General features: G+C 49.1%; 10 protein-coding genes across 10 annotated transcripts; 6 read left to right on the forward strand and 4 right to left on the reverse strand.

Moving 5' to 3' along the window:
• Positions 1-206: 206 nt before the first annotated feature.
• Positions 207-1,852, reverse strand: SERLADRAFT_442017 (carbohydrate-binding module family 13 protein; the record flags this gene model as incomplete). Its single annotated transcript, XM_007322582.1, has 12 exons — positions 207-242; positions 314-337; positions 391-412; positions 517-629; positions 688-737; positions 794-909; positions 981-1,157; positions 1,224-1,245; positions 1,316-1,338; positions 1,401-1,491; positions 1,559-1,705; positions 1,765-1,852. 12 exons carry the CDS (start codon positions 1,850-1,852, stop codon positions 207-209), a joined length of 909 nt encoding a protein of 302 aa, XP_007322644.1.
• A 1,350-nt stretch (positions 1,853-3,202) lies between these two features.
• On the reverse strand, positions 3,203-4,515 carry SERLADRAFT_417835 (uncharacterized protein; the record flags this gene model as incomplete). The annotated part of the gene is made up of 3 exons (XM_007322583.1): positions 3,203-3,952; positions 4,014-4,169; positions 4,216-4,515. The coding sequence occupies 3 exons, from the start codon at positions 4,513-4,515 to the stop codon at positions 3,275-3,277; spliced, it is 1,134 nt and encodes a 377-aa protein (XP_007322645.1).
• SERLADRAFT_477093 (uncharacterized protein) lies at positions 4,497-6,465 on the forward strand (the record flags this gene model as incomplete). Its single annotated transcript, XM_007322584.1, has 8 exons — positions 4,497-4,882; positions 4,975-5,027; positions 5,081-5,226; positions 5,282-5,425; positions 5,488-5,578; positions 5,641-6,234; positions 6,334-6,355; positions 6,408-6,465. 4 exons carry the CDS (start codon positions 5,196-5,198, stop codon positions 5,801-5,803), a joined length of 429 nt encoding a protein of 142 aa, XP_007322646.1.
• A 463-nt stretch (positions 6,466-6,928) lies between these two features.
• On the reverse strand, positions 6,929-7,442 carry SERLADRAFT_399782 (uncharacterized protein; the record flags this gene model as incomplete). Its single annotated transcript, XM_007322585.1, has 3 exons — positions 6,929-7,008; positions 7,075-7,137; positions 7,200-7,442. 3 exons carry the CDS (start codon positions 7,251-7,253, stop codon positions 6,967-6,969), a joined length of 159 nt encoding a protein of 52 aa, XP_007322647.1.
• Positions 7,443-7,616: 174 nt separating this feature from the next.
• On the reverse strand, positions 7,617-8,390 carry SERLADRAFT_477097 (uncharacterized protein; the record flags this gene model as incomplete). The annotated part of the gene is made up of 2 exons (XM_007322586.1): positions 7,617-7,865; positions 7,938-8,390. 2 exons carry the CDS (start codon positions 8,044-8,046, stop codon positions 7,768-7,770), a joined length of 207 nt encoding a protein of 68 aa, XP_007322648.1.
• Positions 8,391-8,494: 104 nt separating this feature from the next.
• Positions 8,495-8,884, forward strand: SERLADRAFT_477099 (uncharacterized protein; the record flags this gene model as incomplete). The annotated part of the gene is made up of 1 exon (XM_007322587.1): positions 8,495-8,884. The coding sequence occupies one exon, from the start codon at positions 8,502-8,504 to the stop codon at positions 8,763-8,765; it is 264 nt and encodes an 87-aa protein (XP_007322649.1).
• An 83-nt stretch (positions 8,885-8,967) lies between these two features.
• On the forward strand, positions 8,968-9,466 carry SERLADRAFT_342604 (uncharacterized protein; the record flags this gene model as incomplete). Its single annotated transcript, XM_007322588.1, has 3 exons — positions 8,968-9,087; positions 9,170-9,301; positions 9,374-9,466. Coding segments are annotated over 3 exons (345 nt in total), but the record flags the coding sequence as incomplete, so codon positions are not given.
• A 415-nt stretch (positions 9,467-9,881) lies between these two features.
• SERLADRAFT_358057 (uncharacterized protein) lies at positions 9,882-10,781 on the forward strand (the record flags this gene model as incomplete). Its single annotated transcript, XM_007322589.1, has 3 exons — positions 9,882-10,278; positions 10,342-10,428; positions 10,483-10,781. A coding segment is annotated over one exon (241 nt), but the record flags the coding sequence as incomplete, so codon positions are not given.
• A 5,966-nt stretch (positions 10,782-16,747) lies between these two features.
• Positions 16,748-17,195, forward strand: SERLADRAFT_399790 (uncharacterized protein; the record flags this gene model as incomplete). The annotated part of the gene is made up of 1 exon (XM_007322590.1): positions 16,748-17,195. The coding sequence occupies one exon, from the start codon at positions 16,757-16,759 to the stop codon at positions 16,949-16,951; it is 195 nt and encodes a 64-aa protein (XP_007322652.1).
• Positions 17,196-17,492: 297 nt separating this feature from the next.
• On the forward strand, positions 17,493-17,942 carry SERLADRAFT_399791 (uncharacterized protein; the record flags this gene model as incomplete). Its single annotated transcript, XM_007322591.1, has 2 exons — positions 17,493-17,599; positions 17,676-17,942. A coding segment is annotated over one exon (185 nt), but the record flags the coding sequence as incomplete, so codon positions are not given.
• Between the last annotated feature and the right edge of the window lie 3,275 nt (positions 17,943-21,217).

Here is a 21,217-nt window from a genome sequence, read left to right on the forward strand (position 1 = left end):
CGATCTGGACTTTCAACGTTGGAGGCTACATCACACTATCCACCGGCAGCGACAACTTTCCCATTGCTAACATGCATAGCCATAAACGGGCGGTTTGCTATCACAGACCCGTGATGACAGCTGAAACAGAGCCCAAGTCATGTTCCATTGAGATACCCTTTGCCACTGGCACATATTCCCGCCCACAAACACAACCACAACGATATTTATTTCAATCGTAAGCGACCGTTTTGGCGCTTGTTCTGGTAGCACGAAATACAGCGGGAAACGTCAGAGCAGATCTCGGCGGGCCCTAGAATAAGGCAACGTTGACCTGGGAGGTGATGGCTGTCGGGTCCTGTTTAGCACAGTCAGCAAAAGCCCGCACGAGAAACGCACACATCGACGCACCAGTAATTTGCCTGTCTGGGCACTATGTCGATCAAAGTGAATCAGCGTGTGGGACAAAAAAAACGAGGAAAACCCAAAAAGGGCTTCACACTGCTGGCGCGCAAAAAAAAAGAGACGAAGACTCACTCGAAGAAGAGGACGGTCGAAAGATCGCTATCGAGGAAAACGTTGCACGACTGCCCACCCGATCCTTCCGCCGTAGACACTCCGAGCGCCACACCGAAGAGCAAGTTCAAGCCCTGTCAGGAATTTGAGCACCCCTGTGGGTTAATCGAACTTACACTCAGATAGACTTACGCTGGCACGAATATTGTCGCTTCCCCATTGAGCCAACTGCACCTTGGAGGCTGAAGGAAGGCGTTAGCGATGGACAGTCTGATGCGCTGATGGAAAGATATCGCACTGAAGACAAAGTCATCTTGGTCAAATAGCTCAGGTCGCAAGGTGTATTTCTTCCCCACGCCGAGGTTGGCACCAGTCCAAATACTGGCCACCAGGTCCTTGTCGACGACCCAATATCTAAAGGCATCACGTCCAGTCAACATCACCCCATGGAGGTATATATAAAGAGAGGGGGGAAAAGGCCTTACATTCCATCCAGCTGATAGTTGACAATGTGGCCTTTGAGAATAGGGTTCGCATTAAGGGTGTTGGCGATCTGTGTGCCTGTCTGGCTCACGAGCTGGAATGACCAGAGTTGGTGCTCGTCGACAGTGCTACTCCACTCGCCTTCCCAGCCCTCAATGACAGTCCCATTGGCAGTGCCCCTGAAAAGAGGGTACCGATGAGTGCTTGGATCATATAAACACGGCAATACGAAAAGAAGGACATACCCATATAAAAGATCGACAAACGCTGGCAGAACGATCACGCGAGTTTCATGAGCCTCGGAACGCCATTAATACGGAATGTAAGGGAGACGTACTTCCGCCCTGTGCGTTTTGCATCCTACACGGGTCCCCAATCTCATCAGACTCGACCGACTAGAGGTATCTGGTGGGGAGACTCACCTGTAAAACGTGCCTACCTTTCGGATGGTCCAAACCTGGTTATTACCCGCGCGCTGCCATCCTTGAAGTGGGTTCCCATTGGTGCTTTTACCTGAGTCAAACACCGGTCGTCAGCAGGTACCTTTTTAGACACCACAGCACAGTTGGGCTTCGTATACCTTCTGGCAAGTCGAGGTAGAGGCCACCTTGAAGATTTTGCAAGGTGAAGGAATCTGCTGTTCCGTTGATAGGTGTGACCAGCCAGAGCTGAGCCAAGCATTGGGGGTTGGAGAATGGCCACTTTGTCCAACCTTGGACTTTTGTACCTGCATCGACCCGGTTGAGCGATTTTTTGTATCACGTATCGCGGCTGGCGGCCACTCACCATTTGTTGGCGAACCTTGAAGGACGACGACGACAACACAGCGACGACCACAAGTTAGCTGATGTCGAGCAACATACGAGAACGTCATTACCGCCAGAAAGATTCATGACAAGAGAGCCAGCTGAATTCTCAATCGAATCTAAACATGAAAGTGAGCAGGAAGGAGAGTGCGACACACGGCGATGAGGGGATGCTCACAGATTCCACTGGTGAGCGACATGCTGGTGAATTGAAAGTATAGTGAAGGGAGTCTGAGGAATACTCGATGAGCTTTCCAGTGGTTTATATACGACGAGAGCAGTTGTTTGGCTGGAACAGGCTGATACACCAGAATGTCACCTACACTACTTTGGACATCGAATATCGTCAATTAACACTCCTCACAATTGGATGCACCAGTTCGCCGTCCCCAAGCCTCTGCTACGGTAATACTAGTACCATCATAGTTTGAAGACGTCGTTCGCATACGTTGCACAAGTGAATGTGATCACCATCGTCGAGGATCTCCAGTGGGCTGTGAGGTTGATTCTTGGCCTGGGATGGATATTTGGCTGGGCGAGGAAGTCGCAGAACTAGCGGTGAATGGCGAGTCCCGTGTTTTCTAGTCTCCAGTAGGCAATCCAAAAGGTGTGAGGGAAGAACATCGACTCTCAATACGTTTGCACGTTTGTCTAAATATGGCTCGGAGTTGTGATACCACAGCAAGATCATATTGATTCTCCGCGCATTATGCTAGGACTGTAGCCACCCCTGCAGCGACAACATGGTCGTTTTACCTTATTTACAAGATTCGTGAATTTCCTTGAGATGACGGCAGATGTGACAAAATACGAGCAGGCCAAAATTGGGGTATTGACATGGGACGGAAGCGACCGCTGTTCCAGACTCTTCCGTTCTCAGTGAACCCCCCTCTATTCTGCACCTCCATTCGTCCATCACGAACCCCATCTCCTTCATAGCCTCCCTCGTCCTCCTCGCGTCCCCCGCCCTCCCTCTCGCAACATCCCTCTCGCAACTCACACATTCCACCGGCGAGCGGGCAGTTGGGAAGCCTGTAGCTACCTATTAGAGTGAAGAGGGTCTGGGGAGGGGGGCTCGGTGGGCTTTGCGTTGACGGTGGTCTGGCGTGAATACGACGAGGGTGGCTCTTTCAGTTGCCGACACGTTGGTGTGCACGGATACGCCGTGGTGCTCACCTACGCGTACGCTAATCAGGTCGGATTGGTACCAAAGTAGTTGGGATGTTGTGGGACGCGTCGACTGGGGGACACTTTGTATCCATTTGAGCGGACGAATTAGTGTTTGACGAACCAAATAAAGGGGCAAGTCCGAGTTAAGAAAAAGGCGACATGATGCACCCATGCTGAGACGGATTCGCCAAATAAAATCTATAAGAATACGAGAGATTCAGGAGCCTTGTCACTCTATTCAAATATCGAGTCCATAATGATAATAGATATGCATGTGGTAGTACAAGTGAAAAACGAGATACAATAGAGCATGCCCCGATTCACGTCTCCTCGTCTTCCTCCCAGGGACCGATCTTCAGCGTAAAGCGCCTCTGGTCCGCAATGTCCCTCCAACGCTGTGCCCTGCCGTCCTCCGCCATGAGCTTTGGGTAGAAGGAGACGCAGACGAGCTGGACGCCTCCGCTGTCCCTCTTCAGCACCCTCTCCTCCAGGGCATCGCACACGGCGCCCACTTCGTCGTACAGCGGGACAGCGTACCACGCGTTGGTGACCTGCAGTTTGAGCACGGTGAGGTGCGGACTGATGCCGTGTATGAAGTTGTGCCTGAGCTCGTTGACGGTGACGAGGGAGAGGGCGAGGTAGTCGAGTGCGTGGAGGGATTGTATGAAAGTGGAGAGGGCGTGGGAGGAGAGGCGGGATGAGCCGAGGAGGACGAGTTTGCGGAGGGAGAGGGCGGGGGAGGGGGCACGGAGGAGGGAGGCGAGGTGGGGGTCGCGGAGCTCAAAGGCGAGTCTGTGGCCCTGTGAGTGGGAGAAGGAGAGGAGGCGGGAGTGGGGGAGGAGTCGGGAGAAGTCGAGTGTGTCAAAGGCGTTTGAGGTGATGGCGGAGAGGGAGAGGTGGAGGAGGGAGGGGAGGGCGAGGGGAGTGGTGCGGTTTGAGGCGGGGAAGTGGCAGTCGCCGGAGAGGCGGAGGGAGAGGAGGGAGGAGGGGCTGATGAGCTGGAAGGGGGAGACGCGGGCAGCGGGGTCGATGAAGATGTCCTCCGATGATATAGATTACCCTACGCTTCCTACTCATGACTAGAATCAAGACCCATAGTGTCCATTCCCCGTTTGGCTTTCCCTGCCGTAGTGTAATGCGAAAGTGGAAGACGCGGAGGATGGCGAGGGAGGAGAGGCGGGCGAGGGCGAGGTAGAGCTGGGAGGCGGGCTCGATCTGGGGCACGGTCAGCGGGGCAAGGTGCAGGGGAGGGTGGACTCACGTGGTTTGTGGACGGATCGTGGAGGACGCGACCGTCGTTGGCGACATCGGCCCAGTTGACTAGGCTGGCCCGTTCGCTGGTGAGAGAGTGGAGGAAGCGGGTGATCTGGACCTCGTTGCGGAGAGAGACGTAGGCGGACAGGACGGGGGCTGCCTCTGCGTAGAGGAGTGTGCAGGTGCGGAGGGGGCGGAGGTGGACATTGGTGGGCTGGGTGCGGTGGCTGACGCGTTGGTGGTCAGCGAGCAGAAGGGTGTAGATGAGCAGGCGGAGTTCAGGGGGAAGGGCGAGGAGGTGCGTCATGGTCTGAACTGAGTGGAGTGTCGCTATTTATGCACGAGTCGCTTACACACTCCGAGTGTGTCGCTCACTTTGCAATTATCAACGACTAGTCACGCCGTCCTCTTCCATCAGAATCACGCCCCCTCCGACACAGCTCCCCCATCCTTAGCGCTGCACCGGCTTTCTCGTCCAGCCGAACATCTATCCCAGGCCAAGATTCTGACCACGACTCGCTGGAGATCCTCGACGATGGTGATCGCATTCACGTGTGCGGTGATGCGAGCGGCTATGATGGTGCTAGTACTAATGTAGTCGAGGGATGGGTCAGCGACCTGGTGAATTCAACTGTGAAGAGTGCTCATTGGCGATACTCAATCACCCAAATAATGTGGGTGACATTCCGGTGTATCGTCTTGTGCCAACCAAACAGCCACTCTCGTCATATTTAAACCACTGGAAAGCTTACTGAGTATTCCTCAGACCCCCCTCACTATACTTCCAATTCACCAGCATGTCGCTCATCGGCGGAATCTGTGAGTGTCCTTATCGCAACGACGCACTCCTTCTCCTGTTCACTTCATTTTAGATTCAATTGAGAATTCAGCTGTTCCCCTTGCCATCGATCTTTATTTCGGTAACGACATTCGCATTCTCATAAGCTGTCCGGCATCAGCTAACTTGTGGTTCGTTGCCATGTTGTCATGCTGATCATCCAAGGTGGCACAACAGATGGTGAGTGAGCGTGGCCGCCATGTCTGATACCAATATCTCAACTCGTTTGATTCAGGTACAAAAGTCCAGGGTTGGGGGAAGTGGTCATTCTCCAGCGCCTACTGCCTACCTCAGCTCCGGCTGGTCACACCTACTGGAGCAACAGATGCTTTTACCTTACAGAATCTCCGAGGCGGCCTCTACCTTGACTTGCCAAATGGTAAGCCTGGCTGTTATGTTATGTCAAAAAAAGTGCTTCCTGGAGACGGATGGTTTACTCAGGTAGCAGCGCCAATGGTAACCCGCTTCAAGGGTGGCAGCGCGTGGGCAACGACCGGGTTTGGATCATTCGACAGACAGGCACATTTTACAAGTGCGTCTTTCCGCTGGATACCTTTAGTCGGCCAAAGTCTGATGAGACTGGGGACCATTTAGGATGCAAAATTTGCAGGGTGGAAGTACGTGTTCCCTTCATTCCGTATTAATCGCACTCCGAGCTCGTGAAACTACGCGTGATCGTTCTGCCAGCGTTTGTCAATCTTCTAGATGGGTATGTCATCTCAGCTTGACGTGTTTGTATCATGCCTGGATTCATTAGTGCCCTCTTGACAGCAGTGGCAATGGAACTGCCGTTGAGGGCTGGGCAGGCGAGTGGAACGACACTGCCAATCAGGGCCAGCTCTGGTCATTCCAGCCTATGAGCCGGACAAGCGCAGAGGTCGCCAGCGCCCTCGCTGCCAACCCTGTTCTGAGAGGCCGCTTCGTCAACGATCAGTTGAATGGGATGTAAGGCTGAGGCTTCCCTCTTCCTCTCTTTTATGTGCCTCCGCGGGGCGATGTTGACTGGATATGATACCCTTGGATACTGGGTCCTCGACAAGGGCCTGGTGGCCAGTATATGGGCGGGTGCCAATCTTGGCGAAGGGAAGAAGTAAACCTTGCGACCTGAGCTGTTTGACCAAGACGACTTGACCCTCTGTGCATTATTTTTCCATGAGTGCATCAGATTGTCCATGACTAACAGCTTGAGTGCGTCTTTTTCCTCCTTTTGCGTGCCAACAGTGAAGCCCTTTCTGGGTTTCCCTTTCTTTTTTTGTTTCACAAGCTGATTCGGTTTCATTGAAATAGTGCTCAAACAGGCAATTTACTCGTGCGTCGATGGTGTGTTTTCTAGCATGGGCTATGCCGACCCAGTTACACAGGACCCGGGCTTCTTCTTGAGATCCTGCTCTGACGTTTTCGTTTGTATTTTATGCTATCAGAACAAGCACCCATCTGGTCGCTTACAATTGTTGAAATATTGTTGTGTTACTCATGATAATCACAAAAGACTTTGCTTTTGTGCCGTTAGAAGGCAGAGGGGGCCACGTCGGTTTGGCCACCAGGGGGCTGGGCGTTGAGCGGAGAGGATTGATTTCACGGTTCGAGGGCGTGTATGCCTGATATCCTGTGATGAAGATCCCTCACTGGTCCATACGTCATCCCTGGCCGATCGCTATCCAGAACGATCATGTTCGTGTGGACATGAATGATGAGTAGTGTCTATAGGATGTTGCAGTTCGTAGTTCGTGGTGGGTTAGGCTCAAGTTTTCAGGGGCGGGATACAAGGATGCTCATGGTCAAACGTGTCTCGATGGAAACACCGTTCAGGTTCGAAGTTCTTGACCTGTCATAATGCGTCTTTGATGGTATAGCTAGCCAGCCATTCCTGGCGTCTACATGGATCTGAGCGGATCACTACAGCAGCTTTAATTTATGTTATCATACCAAGGCGATGAATGCACAACCGTGATGTTGCCCAGCCTGAGAGAAAAGAACGTCAGAGTGTCACAACACTACAGATACATCACAATGGACAGAAACACGCACGCCAACCAAATTCACGTGAAGAATGTTGATCTGAGCAGTTCCTTTGGGCAACGAAGCTGGGATATGTTTTGGTAATTGGGTGAGGCTCGTGGGTCACGGGTCGTGTAGTTATTATCCCCACTTACTCCATTCCACTCCCTAACCTTACACAGCCGTGCTCTTCTATCAGAATCACACATCCCCTCCTTGACTCGACACAGCTCCCCCATCCTCCCAGCCCGACCCCGTGCCCTTTCATCAGTCAAAGTCTTACCTTAGCGCTGTACTCGTAGGGCTTTCACTCTGAATCTTACTCTTTTTTCACCCGTCGTAAACACGAGCGCTGAACGAGTACAGAGTTTAGTAGGGTTGCAAGTATTCAGACCGACGGCGAGGAGCTACTAGTGTACTCGGACTCACGTGTCTTTTATTCCATTGCTTCCATTTTACTTAGCGCGAATCACCCGTCCCCATCATCGTTGGCGCTTGGGGCACTGATCGTATCTTCCTTGCTGACATCTACAGCCTCCACCCCGTTCCCCTCCGTCTCCTCACAATATGTATTCCACCATCCTCAAGTTCTTAATTCAAATCCAACCTACGCGAAACACACAGCCCTACAGACCTCATGGTCGTCCTACCATCAGAAATCACTGCAGAAAGTGCGGATGAACACGGCTGTGGAACTATGCAGCCTCATCGCACGTCACGAGCCTAACCGTCCGTCTCGCGCTCCGTCATTTGGTCTGACCGTCTACATCCATGTTTATCACGCCCTCCTCCGATTAAAGCCGTACCACCTTGACTCTGTTCTGGTAGCATGCCACTTGCGTGAGTGCTTTTCACACTGCCCGTCCTCACCGCTTCTACTATTCAGAACTCACCATCATCGGGCGCTACACACAGCTGCCTCTCGTTTTCCGATACACCCGCAGGATCAACTTCATACCACTCTTTGCCCAACCTTGCCCGCCTCGCTTGACACATCATCATCGCGCGCGGCACCTCATTCGCACCCGCTCCGTCCCGGCTCAACCTTCCATTCACTCGGCGTAGCGTCGCCCCCGCCGTCCTATAGCGTTCGCAAAACCAACATCAGGCATCTACCATCAACTCGCTCCACAAGTGGTACTCCACAGACCGTTCATTTCTTTCACTCCGTGCAAAACGCGGATGGGCAGACAGATCCCCCATCGCTGAGCCTTTACTTATTCACTGTATATAGGCGGTGAGTGGGGCTCATGGCGGTAGATGCTATGGTTTTAGTCGCTGAGAAGGCCTTTGGCATCAGGGGGTGGGAGTTCGTCGGAAATTAAGAGTGCTGATAAACTCGTCAGTGATAGTTGATGATATATCGTCCTTACGCCTTCAAGTTGAGCTCGAAGGTTTGGAGGAGTGACGTGAATGTAGGTTTTATTAAAAGTCTGCTTATGGCCAACTTGCCCGATATGCCGATCACATGTATGATCCCCATCGATAGTACCACCTTAACGATCTCTTCCCCCATCTCCACTCTCTACAGGCTTGCATCCAGCTCCACATGCCCTATTCTCAACATGCATCACACGCCGAAGCTCAAATCGCTACTTACAATGATGTGGCCGGAAATCAACACATCTTCATCGTCGACGCTGCCGGTGCAGAGGCTGTCTTTGCGAGATTGGGGCTCGGAGAGGTCGGTAGGCCAGTTTCTTGGTTGCCAGACGACGTGACTCTGTGAAGAGCTTCCAGGGCCCTCTTCCTAGTCGCCCCCTGCAAGCGCGTCCCAACCCAATGGACAAGTAAGAGTTTGATACTATGGTTGGCTCCACAGTTTCGGTCTTGGAAGAGTGATGCCATTTGTACAGTGTCGATGGGAATGGACATCATGACGGCCCCTTTCCAGAACCGGGACCTAGTCTTCCTCCGAGGGCACGTATACTTTTCAACGGCAGCGACAATCCCTTCTATGATTTCTCCAACTCCAGTCCCCACCCAGTCCGATACGAAGGCAAAACCTATCCGACGAGCGAACATCTCTTTCAATCATTCAAGGTGCGTATATTTAGGTTGTCGTTTCGACTGAATGTGGAGAAAAGAGGGCGTTGGCGCTAAACCTAAATCCGACGGCTCGTAGTTCCTTGATGACAAGCCCAACATCGCAGAGTATATCAAAACATGTTCACGTTACCCGCGAGACATCTGCAACGAAGCCGATCGGTACCACAACCAAATTCGCCCAGATTGGCTCCACGTCCAAATCAATGTGGTATATATAGCTTGCTAATAAACCAAATGCGGATCCCCGAAGCTGCTGTGCTAACCCCACGGCTTTGTGTAGATGGACATCGTTCTGTCATTCAAGTTCAACCAGCATGAGGACCTGAAGCGCGAATTGCTCTCCACCGGCGACGCTGAGCTGATTCAGGATTCAGGTAAGTTTCCATACCTCGAAAAATCCCAAAACGATATAGGTTGCGAGACTTCATAGGACTCTTCTTATGATGCTTATTGGGGATCTGGCCAGGATGGAAAGGGCGAAAACCAGCTTGGGAGGGCACTTGAGCGTCTGAGGGAAAAGTTGCGCGAAGAGGAAGTTGCCAAGGTTGTGGACGGGGCGGGAGAGGGTGCAAAGGGTGCCAATCGCACTTTGCATCTCAATCCGAGGGGCAGGTAAGACTGCTTTATTTTGCTCAACCGTTTCTTTCTGTTCCCCTTCATTTGGGGGGACTCTGTCATAATAAATTTTTTGATTTTTGATTTTTTCCCAAGGACGATTAAATGTATAGATTCGGTGGGAACCCACGTCATGATGACTCACAAAACGCGGTCACAGCAAATTCCTCTAGGCACCGCCTTGAGCTTGGATCAAGATCATCGACACCCAGCCATCGTCGCCGTCCTCGCATATTTTTCTTCAACAGCGATGATCCATACTACACTTTCACCAATCGCTATCCCAGTCCGGTCAAGTACGGGGGCAAGATCTATCTGACCAGTGAACATCTCTTTCAGTCGCTCAAGGTGAGAACCTATCTCATCCTCTTTAGAGATGTGGAGAAGAGCAAGGTTATTAACTTTTTGACGTGACTGATCATATCCTATGACTCGTAGTTTCGTGAAGATGATCCCGAACTCGCAGAGCATATTAGAACATTTTCGGATGATGCGAGAGAGACTTGCAACGAAGCATATCGGCTTAACGATCACGTTCGCTCTGATTGGTCGCAAGTCAGAGTTCAAATGGTACCGTACAAATGCGACGTATGAACACCCTTGGGTAGCTGTCCTGACACAATTCGTGACCAGATGGATTTAGCCCTGTCACACAAGTTCCGCCAACATAAGAATCTGAGGGACGAGCTTTTGTCCACCGGCAATGCTGAGTTGATAGAGGTGAGTTACACTTTCTCAAAACGAAGGGACGGGAATCCTGAAAAATAGTGGTAGGATTCTCCTTATGATGCATATTGTGTTAGAATATACTCTGACATACCAATACCCCATAGGATAATACCTCTGATTTGTAAGCCAATCCAGTATGCAGCAGCTATACTGTGTAAGACGTCCGTGGTTGCATGTCATGTTTAGGATCCTACATTGTATAACCTTGGCCATATAGCTCAATTGGTAGAGCAGCTGGCATATATCCAGAAGGTTCCAGGTTCAATCCCTGGTCTTGTTACGATAACACAATTTTCGGAACTTCCCTTTACTTTTATTCTCCGCTTTAACCTTGTACTTTAGCTTTCACACATGGTGCCACGCGGCACTTCCCCTTTTGTCCAAAACTCCTCTTTCTCGCGCCACATTGCCTTTCCTCTTATTATAGACACAATTCTCTCACACAGTGGAGCTGGCCATGCGGGCTAGGCCCCATGACACCATCAGCCACTGTCACTATCAACTGTATAGTACATATGTACAAATAACTCTGTAGTAGTATATATACCCCAATAGATCCAGGAGACTCCTCAGCGAGTCCTCCTGTTGTTGACCAACAAACTCTCTGCAGCTCAAGGGGTATCCACTCCCTAATCATCTTCCTTATAGTGTGTTTCTGTGTGCGCCAGAGTAACTAACTCTTGGTTGTTACATTAGGACTCGCTCTTCTACTCTCTCGCACATTTGTGCAAAAGTCTCACTGGGCACCCGGACTACAGGGTGAAGGAGATTTGGTTATTGGTTGGGAATATCCCGCATAGCAGATAGGTGCGCTCTTTGGGACAGCCTTGTAGTGCTTTGGGAGAAGAACCAAAACCTTTGATACGCGGCCTTCAGCGTTAAGGGGAGTACTTAGCTCAGCAGTCGGTGTGGAACCACTGTTGATTAGAACTAAAATACAAAACTTCACTTTCTCTTTCCTCTGACCAGGCCGGGCACTTGCCTGCGCCAGTTGGAGAAGGGTTGACAGCTTAACAAGCGGACCACCCCCTGACAACCGTTCGGACCAGGGTTTCTTACGAATACTTTTTATATACTTTTCAAATACTATAGTGTGGGTAGTCGGAGATTGAGATCCGATACTCAGCTGGGAAGAGGTAGATCCGCAGATAGCAAGCGGGGACCCCCAGTTACATTTTTATTACTTTACAAAGAGAACAAGTCGACATGTCATCGCAACAAGATATGAATGCTCTGCTGCACGCTATGCGTACGCAGATCACAACATTAACCTCGCAACTCGCCGAGCTGCAGACGAACCCTCCTGCGGCAACCCCTCGGTAGAAAAAAAGTTCAACAAAAAAGTCGAAGTCGTCGCTGACCCTGGCACCTTTGACGGAGACAGAGCGCGATTCGCCGAGTGGTGGATCAAGCTCCAGATTTGGGTTAAGGCAAATTGGGATGCATTTGCCAACAATTTTGAGGTAGCCACTGCGGTGCTATCTTGACTAAAAGGACCTGTGGCGGGTCGATATGCCCAAGTTAGATTACAGGAGTGCTACACCGTGGGAGTGTGGCCAACCTGGGACAATCTCAAGAAGGAGATCAAAAAATACTTCAAACCGCAAGCTGAGCGTGACTGGGCGCGTCAGCAAATCTGTTCCTTCAAGCAAGGAAACATGAGGACGGATGACTATGTTACCCGGTTCCTGGCCCTCTCCATCCAAGGAGGGCTTGGTAATGAACACGCAGTAGAACTGCTGGAGCGCAATGTGAACCCTCGCATTGCAGAACAGATCTACTTGCAGGATACAAGGAACAAGAACTTGGCCCTGGCGGCTGAGGAAGTACGAAGAATCGGTAGAGCCATGGAGCTTTACCAAATGCACCAAGGTGGCGGGTCCACCACCAAAAACAACGAATCCCAGAGGCGCCCTGGGTCATCAAACCAACATAAACACTCTCACGGGTTCCAGCCGTTCGGGCTGCAACCAGGTCGGGGTGCTCCTATGGATATTGGCGCGGTCCAGGGCGGACAGACGCACAGATTCACCTGCTACAACTGTGGGCAGGAGGGGCACATAGCCCGAAAGTGTCCAAATGAAGCGCAGGCCGCTCAACAAAAAAATAACCAAGGGCGCCAGGTGCGCCAATTAGACTCTGAAAAACCGGACGATCGGCTCAATACTCTGGCCGGTCGTTCGTACAACGAAATCCGAGCTTTCTTCTATGACCAACAGGTCAATGAAATGAAGGCTCAGGGAAAAGAGTTTGGAGCTTAGATCACTTGGGTGCCTTCGCTCCACAAAACAATGAAGTAAACCACAACAAAGTGGCCCCTGCTCCGGGGTGTTGCACGAGCAATAAAGGAAAGACGGGGATGGCTCCCCAATTTGTAAATAGATTTTTAATTTTGTTATCTGAAGTATATACTTGTATAAAACATTGTAACTGTAATATTTATGATACTACCGCTGCACCAGCGTCTCCCTTGGAGCGTGGCCCCGGCGAGACAAACAATAGGGTGCTTGATTCTGGTAAAAATAAAATAGAAAAACATGTAACTTTCGATTCCCCTTTTTCTTCACTGGAGCCACCCTTTCCCAAAATCCCAAGGTTTGTGTTGATGCGCATGTATTTATTCCAAAAAGAGATCCGTCTAGACATTGGTGTGGAAAACCTTGCCCGAGGCATAGTACACCCAACCAGCGCACTGCTTGATTCAGGCGCTAACGGAATCTTCATAGATCAGGCCGGGGCGGAGAAAATTGGACTCCCCCTTGTAAAATTAGATGTATCTATTCCCGTCTATAACATTGATGGTACGCTTAACGCGGGTGGCTGCATCACGCACAAATGTTCTTTTGTTGTCGAATACCAAGGACACAGAGAACGAGTCACTGCCGAAGCTACCCAACTAGGGAAGATTAATTTAATCTTAGGCTGGACCTGGCTATTCAAACACAATCCTGAGATTGACTGGCAGACAGGGGTTGTCACATTGTCACGTTGCCCTCAGGAGTATGTAAACTTGGGTAAACCAAATCATGTCCGTCACAATGAGCGTCTAGAAAAGATAAGCGCTAGTCATAACATTTATGAGCTCAGATCTTTAGAAAAGATCGACGATGACGATGAGGAGGTAAAACCTGAAGAAGAGATTAAGAGGCTGGTACCTCCCAAGTACCATGACTTCTGGAAAGTCTTTTCAAAACATAAATCAGAGCGCTTCCCAGAGGCTAAGCCTTGGGACCATGCTATAGATTTGAAGGACACCTTCAAACCGAGAAAAGGACACATGATACCACTCTCTGCTCCAGAAAGAGATGAGGTATCAAGTTTCATAGACAAACAGCTTAGGAAGGGTTACATCAGACCTTCCAAAAGCCCTATGACGTCCCCGGTGTTCTTCATTCCTAAAAAAGATGGTAAGAAGCGTATGATTATGGACTATCGTTACGTGAATGAGCACACATGTAAAATGCGTAACCGCTGCCTTTGATCAGTCAGCTAGTAGACAAATTGGCTGGTGCCAAGATCTTGACAAAGATGGATCTCAGATGGGGGTACAATAATGTACGAATCAAAGAGACAGATGCTTGGAAGGCCGCATTCACGTGCCACCGAGGATCCTTTGAACTCCTCGTTATGTTCTTTGGGTTGACCAATTCACCGGTGACCTTCCAAAGCATGATGAACGAGATTTTCGCGGATATGGAAAATTGTGTCGTCATTTACATTGACAATTTATTAATATTTACGAAGTCGGACGATAAGGCTGAGCACGACAGGATCGTGCAAGAAGTCCTTCAACGCTTACAGGAACGGGACCTATTCTTCAAACCCGAAAAATGTAATTTCAAAGTGAAGGAAGTAGACTTCCTCGGTATGATCATAGGCCAGAACGGAATCAGGATGGATCCTGAGAAAGTTCAAGCTATCTTGGACTGGCCAGAACCTACTCACATCAAAGGAGTTAGGGCCTTCCTTGGCTTAGGCAATTTCTACCGAAGGTTCATCAAAAACTTCACAAAAATCACAAGGCTGTTGAACGATCTCACTAAAAAGGATATTGTTTGGCACTGGGGCGCCAAAGAACAAGAAGCTTTTGATAAGCTTAAACAGGCGTTTACAATGGCGCCCATATTAGCATTTCCAGAATTAGACAAAGAGTTCCGGCTAGAAACCGACTCTTCTGATTTTGCTACTGGGGCTGTCTTGTCAATTAAATGCCCTGATGATTTTTGGAGGCCTTGCGCCTATTTATCACATAGTTTGTTGCCTACGGAGCGCAACTATCAAATTTACAACAAAGAGATGCTGGCCATTATTAGAGCTTTAGAGCACTAGCAGCACTACTTAGAAAGTGCTAGGCACCAATTTGAAATTTGGACCGATCATAAGAATCTGGAGTATTTTATGACGGCCCAAGACTTGAACCGAAGACAGGCCTGCTACGCGGTATACTTGTCAAGGTTTAATTATAAATTAATTTATAAACCTGGAAGCTCTATGGGGAAAGCGGACACTTTGTCCAGAAGAGAGGATCATGCCAACGGCATTGAAGATGACAACAAAGGTGTCACCCTGATAGACCAATCAAGGGTTGCCAATGTTAGAATTGGGCAGGATTCTGATCTTCTGGAAGTCTTCAAGAAAGACATCTCCTCAGAAGAGAAGGCGCGCCTTGACAGCAATGAAAATTATTTATGGGAAGACGGGCTCTTCCATCTTAAAGACAAGATCTATGTGCCTGAGTCTGCAAGGATCAAGGCAATAGACAGACATTGTTAGTTTTGGTGATTCTGCACCTTTGTGCTACCTATATATTTTCATTCCTTTCTCTATCTATTCTTCTATCATTCACTATTGATTGTGTTCCCTATTATTTCGCCTTTATGGCTGCTTTGTTTACCTTTGTTTACAAAACTTCGGACAGTACTGCAGAGTCCAATGCTTCCTATTCTCTAGTTACTCACATTGGACTCTAGGTACTGTATACCTGTCATACTCTCTAATAATATAGTTACTCACATTGGACTCTAGTTCCAGTCCCTGATTGCTCTCAGCAAGTGGCTAGACACTTCCTTCAAGCTTTGTTCTTAATAGGTTATGAGCCCTGTGCTCTAGCCATCTTCCTGACCTCATATCTCACCATCCAAGTGTCCTACTGCTTATTCATCGTAACCATCGTCTTCTGGGACTCTTATTATCTCATCCATCACCTCAGATTACTCTGATCTCATCTTGATCTCCAACAACAACTCCTTGTTGCAAGTTACCCCCATTTCGGACCCTTTTTTGGTCTTATCTGCACCATATCTCGCCCAATCCTTATCTGATCGTCCTGTAACTTCTACCATCGTCTACTACGGCCTAAATAACCCTAGGAGACCTGTCAGAGCGGTTGGATTTGAGCTGGATCTTTCTGTGAGCCTTCATCATCATTTGACCACCTTTTGGCCCCCTATTCCATATCTCCACATCCTGTGCTCGGATCTTGGCCCTATTTGAGCCATCTACTACCCTATACTATTGCACTTTACACCGTCAATTTGGGGGCAATCCATCCACTCCATCATCCTCTGTGAAGTTCGCATTTTTGGCACTTTCACCCCTATTGGACTCCTATTGCATATCTCCACATCCTGTGCTTCACTTCTTGTGATATTTGGGCCATCTATTACTCTATAAAAACGTTCCCTATACCTCTGATTTGGTGGCAATCCATCCATCTTATCTGTCTCTGCATCAATTTCGACTTTTTGCCCTATTTTTCGCTTTTTGGCATATCTGGTGTGTGCATAAAGCTCCAATCTTCTCTACTCTGTCCATTATCAGATAGAACAAGCCTATAGACTGTGAAGCTCGCCTGCATTGCCTCAGTTTGCTGTTGCCTAGAGCCTCTCTCAGTCTGCGGTGTTTGGGGAGCTTAAGTCACTTCGTTGACTCATATACAAGCCCTATTAACCAACACTGTCTCGAGGCGATTTCTCTGTTAATATCAGTGTGGAATTGAAAGGGGAACACAGGCGTAACCCTGTAGCAGCACTAGGAAGCCTTAGCACCCTCCTGGATCGCTTTTGGACACTTTTTGGACCCTATTTGGACCTATCCTTGCGCTTTCTGACCCTCTCCATATCCTCTCTCTACCGCCTCACCATCTTATCTGCTCGCCTCCTACTGTTGCCCATTGTCTTTGCCACTATTCCATCGCCTATAGCCGTCTCCTACATCATTTATCATTGCTCTATTGTCTTATACAACACCCATCATGTCTGACTCTGATCCCAAGTTCCATCCCTTGTCTGGCACTAACTACCCCCAGTGGAGTGGTGAAATGCAAGCTTGGTTGATGACCAAGGGACTGTGGAGGCTCGTCTCTGGCGCTGAAAAGTGTCCTGGGACTGACACTGAAGCAATAGAGAAATGGGAGTTGAGAGCTGAAAAGGCTGCTGGTGCATTATATCTCAATGTCACCAAAGAGCAGCGCATCCATCTTGATGGCATCATTGATGATCCTGTCAAGATCTAGGAGAAACTGGCAATTGTGCACATCTCTAAGAAGCCTGGGACGAGATTTAATGCCTATGACAACTTCTTCTCTATCAGAAAGAAGGAGGACGAGTCCCTACAGTCTCTCATGACCAGAATTGACGAAGGCATGCATCAGATTCAAAATCTTCGTCCTACTGGCTTCTCATTGTCTGAATTGGACGATGAATTGACATGCATGGCCATGATTAGGGCGCTTCCTGATCAATATGCCCACTTCACTTCATCTCTACTACTTCTGGGCACCTTGGACAAGACCCAGCTTAGGGATGCTTTCCTTGCTGAAGAGATCAATTGCCGTCGTCGTGCTGAAGTCGATTCTGCCTTGCATTCTTCGTCTACCACTGCCAATAGCACCTGCACCCATCCTAACTGCCATCATTGCAACCAATCCACCACCTCTACTCGCGTTCAGTGTGATTTCTGTGGTTTACTTGGTCATACCCAAGACAAATGCCACAGATACATTGCTAGTCGCCAACAGGCAGTGGAGGGTGCTAAGAATCGCTACAAGCGTGGCAATAAGGCTCAGGCAGGCTCCAGCAACTCTCAGAATACCTCTCAGCAGCCCAAATCTTCGCCCAATCATGCCAATTCATCTACTGTGGTCACTGAATCAGCTGGGAATGCAAGTCTTCGTTCCATTCATCCCTCTGATCCTCATTGCCCTCTCCAACTTGATGCTGACATTGATTGGAATGCAGACACAGGCACCACTTCTCATATGACATCTCATCGTCATTGGATGCACCACTATACCCCATATTGTGTGCCAATCAAGCTGGCTGATCACACTGTTGTCTATTCAGCTGGTGTTGGTACTGTGGTGTTTAATCCTGTGATGAATGGCAAAGTGGCTAGGGCTGTGGAATTCTCTAGAGTGCTCCATGTACCAGATCTTCGAAATAATCTCCTCTCAGTCTTGTATTTAACTCGTCAAAGTGGTTTCAATGTCACTATTTCGTCTCATTCCATGTCCTTTATGCTTGACAACACTCTCTTGTTCACTGCAACTATCAATGACAACAATGCAGCATTCCTTGATGGATCTACTGCTGCTTGTGTTGAATTGGGACATTTTACTGCGACTATACCACTTGATTTGATGCTCTGGCATCGCAGATTGGCTCACCACCATCATGTTGATGTCAAGAGACTGATACAGAGAGATCTGGTCACTGGGCTTACACTAGAATCCAAGGCTACTCCTGATCCTGTCTGTGAACCGTGCTTGTCTGGCAAGATGCATGCCAATCCATTCCCCTCATCTGATACTCGCTCTGCTCATCCTTTGGACCTCATCCATTCTGATGTACACCAAGTCTCTTCCCCCACATTCTCTGGTTATCGCTACTGGGTCACCTTCATTGACGATCACAGTCGATTCCGTGTTGTTGTGCCTCTCAAGGCCAAGTCAGATGTCTTTGATGCTTTCAAGAGATTCAAGGCTTATGCTGAGACTCAATTGGAGCGTAAAATCAAGGCTCTGCGCGATGACAAAGGGGGAGAGTACATGTCCAAGGAATTTGAGCAATTCACAGATGACCATGGGATTGTCAGACAGCATACCACCAGGAATCGTCCTCAGCAGAATGGTGTGGCAGAGCGAGCAAACAGACTTCTGACTGAGCGTATCACTGCCATGTTATCAGAGTCTGCATTGCCTAACAGCTTCTGGGGTGAATGTCTGTCCGCTTTGGTGCATGTCTGGAACAGGTGTCCCACTGATGCAGTGGCCCATGCCACTCCATTTGAGTTGTGGTATGGATGCAAGCCTGACATGTCTCACCTTCGCGTTTGGGGCTGCACTGCCTATGTGCATGTGCAAAAGGACAAAAGAGGCATCTTTGGCTCTCATATGGAGAAATGTGTGTTTATTGGTTACCCTGAGGGGTACAAGGGATGGAAATTCTACAATCCTACCACCAAGCGCACTGTTATCTCTGAGAGAGCTGATTTTGATGAGCGCTACTTCCCTGGCTTGAAGAGATCTTCTGACAATGTCCCACCTCCACCTCCCACTCCACCTTCACTATCCATGCCATTGGGCCTGATTGAGGATGTCCCTGCACCAGGTCCAGGGGGAGATATGGGCCCACCAGCTGCACTTCAGCAGCCTCAGCCATTGCCTGACAATGGGCCTCATTTGGACCTTGATGCAAAACCACCTGTGAATCAACCTCCTGAGCTTCCAAATAACCCTCCTCATTGCTCACCTTCTCCTGACTTGCCTATTGCACTGAGACGCCCTGTAAGGGCTAGGAGACCACCTAGACCATGGTGGCTTCAACACAGACAACCTACTCCTGCCATTGAGAGTGATGACAGTGATTCTGAGGCAGTTGATGATGAAGTAGCACACTTTGGAGACTCTGCTGAGCCTAGGTTGTTTGCAGATGCAATGAAGCGTCCTGATGCAGATAAATGGAGAGAGGCAGCCATGGAAGAGCTTCAAGCTCATGAGCGCAATGGTACTTGGTCACTAGTGGAACTACCTCCTGGAGTCAAGGCTATTGGTGGCAAGTGGGTCTTCAAGATCAAGTGCAACTCAGATGGCACTGTTGAGCGCTACAAGGCCAGATATGTGGCCAAAGGTTATAACCAGCGCCCTGGCTTTGATTTCCTCGAAATATTTGCACCTACTGTCCGCATATCATCCATCAGAGTTGTCCTTGCCATTGCAGCCATCCACAACCTCCATTTGCGCTCCATTGACATTTCCCATGCATTCCTGAATGGAGTCATGGATGTCAAGGTCTACATGCATCAGCCAGAGGGATTCCATCAGGGTCCTCGCAATTTTGTTTGCCAGTTGGACAAGGCCATCTATGGGACAAAGCAGGGAGGCAGAATGTGGAACCAGAAGATGCACACTGTGCTTGAAAAACTCGGATTCAAGCGTACTTATTCAGACTCTGCCATCTATGTCTTTAACAGAGCTGATGTGCGCATTATCCTGCCTGTCTTTGTTGATGACATGACACTGGCATCCACTTCTACTTCTGCACTTGACCAAGCTGTCAAGGACCTCTCCCTGCACTTTAAGCTTCGTGATCTTGGCCCTACTTCTTACCTACTTGGCATTTCCATCACTAGAGACCTAAGTAATCGCACCATCTCCCTCTCCCAACATCAGTACACTCTGGACATTCTGGAGCGCTTTGGCATGAAGGACTGCAAGCCTATGTCCACTCCCATGGATCCTGGTTTGCGCCTCACCAAGGACATGTCTCCCAAAACATCCAGTGATGCTGCTTTGATGAAGGACATTCCCTACCTTGCTGCTGTTGGTGCTCTGATGTATCTGGCCACTACCACTCGTCCTGACATTGCCTACACTGTTGGAGTCCTTGCCAGATATAACTCTAATCCTGGTCTTACTCACTGGAGCGCTGTCAAGCACTTGTTCCGCTACTTGCAAGGCACCCTTGATCATTCCCTTGTCCTTGGTCCTGATCCCAATTCTGTGAAACCCTTATCCCCTATACCGAGTTAACGGAGGGATGAAGATTCAAATCAACAAGTAGCGTTACAAATAGCGATTGAAAATTAATCAACAACTGAGGAAAGTATGTACATGATGGTCTACTATATATATGTTTCTGAAAGTCAGCCATGAGGCGCTGACTGAGCTAACATGCAGCAGCCATGAGGCGCTGACTGATGTTCTTTGTAATGGTTCTAGACTCTTGTCACGTGATGGTCACGTGATCTGATATAACTATGTATTATGTTATCCGCGCTAAAGCAGCAGCTTAACATATCTTATCTGTCATGTGATTAGATATCAAAGCAAATGAAAAAAGGAAACTAGCGCTCAGACTAGCGCTTCTGGTTCAAGTCATGACATTACCCCCTCCTTAGGACTTTCGTCCCGAAAGTAGGGGTCCATCTTTCCGTTTTCCCAATTAAACAATTGTTTTCGGACTCTAGTCGTTGTGAAGTTTTCGAAGGGTTGGAAATGTAATTGAAAACGGATCCGTCGGGGTGCACTAGGGTTGTTATCGTGGAATGTTTTTACTTTGTCGGGTGAGTTGTTTAGGTGTTGTTCGGGTTCCCACGTGCGTTCCTCTTTTGGATAGTTCTTCCAATGTACTAAGTATTCCAATTTCCCTCGTTTTAGACGTGAGTCTAGAACTTCTTCGACTTCGTATTCTTCTTGTCCGTCTACTATTACCGGCGGTATCGGTTTAGGTTTCTGTTGGGAAGGGAACTGTGGTTCTTTGTACGGCGTGAGTTTTATCTC

This window comes from Serpula lacrymans (genome assembly GCF_000218685.1).
Source record: "Serpula lacrymans var. lacrymans S7.9 unplaced genomic scaffold SERLAscaffold_13, whole genome shotgun sequence".
Classification (NCBI taxonomy): domain Eukaryota; kingdom Fungi; phylum Basidiomycota; class Agaricomycetes; order Boletales; family Serpulaceae; genus Serpula; species Serpula lacrymans.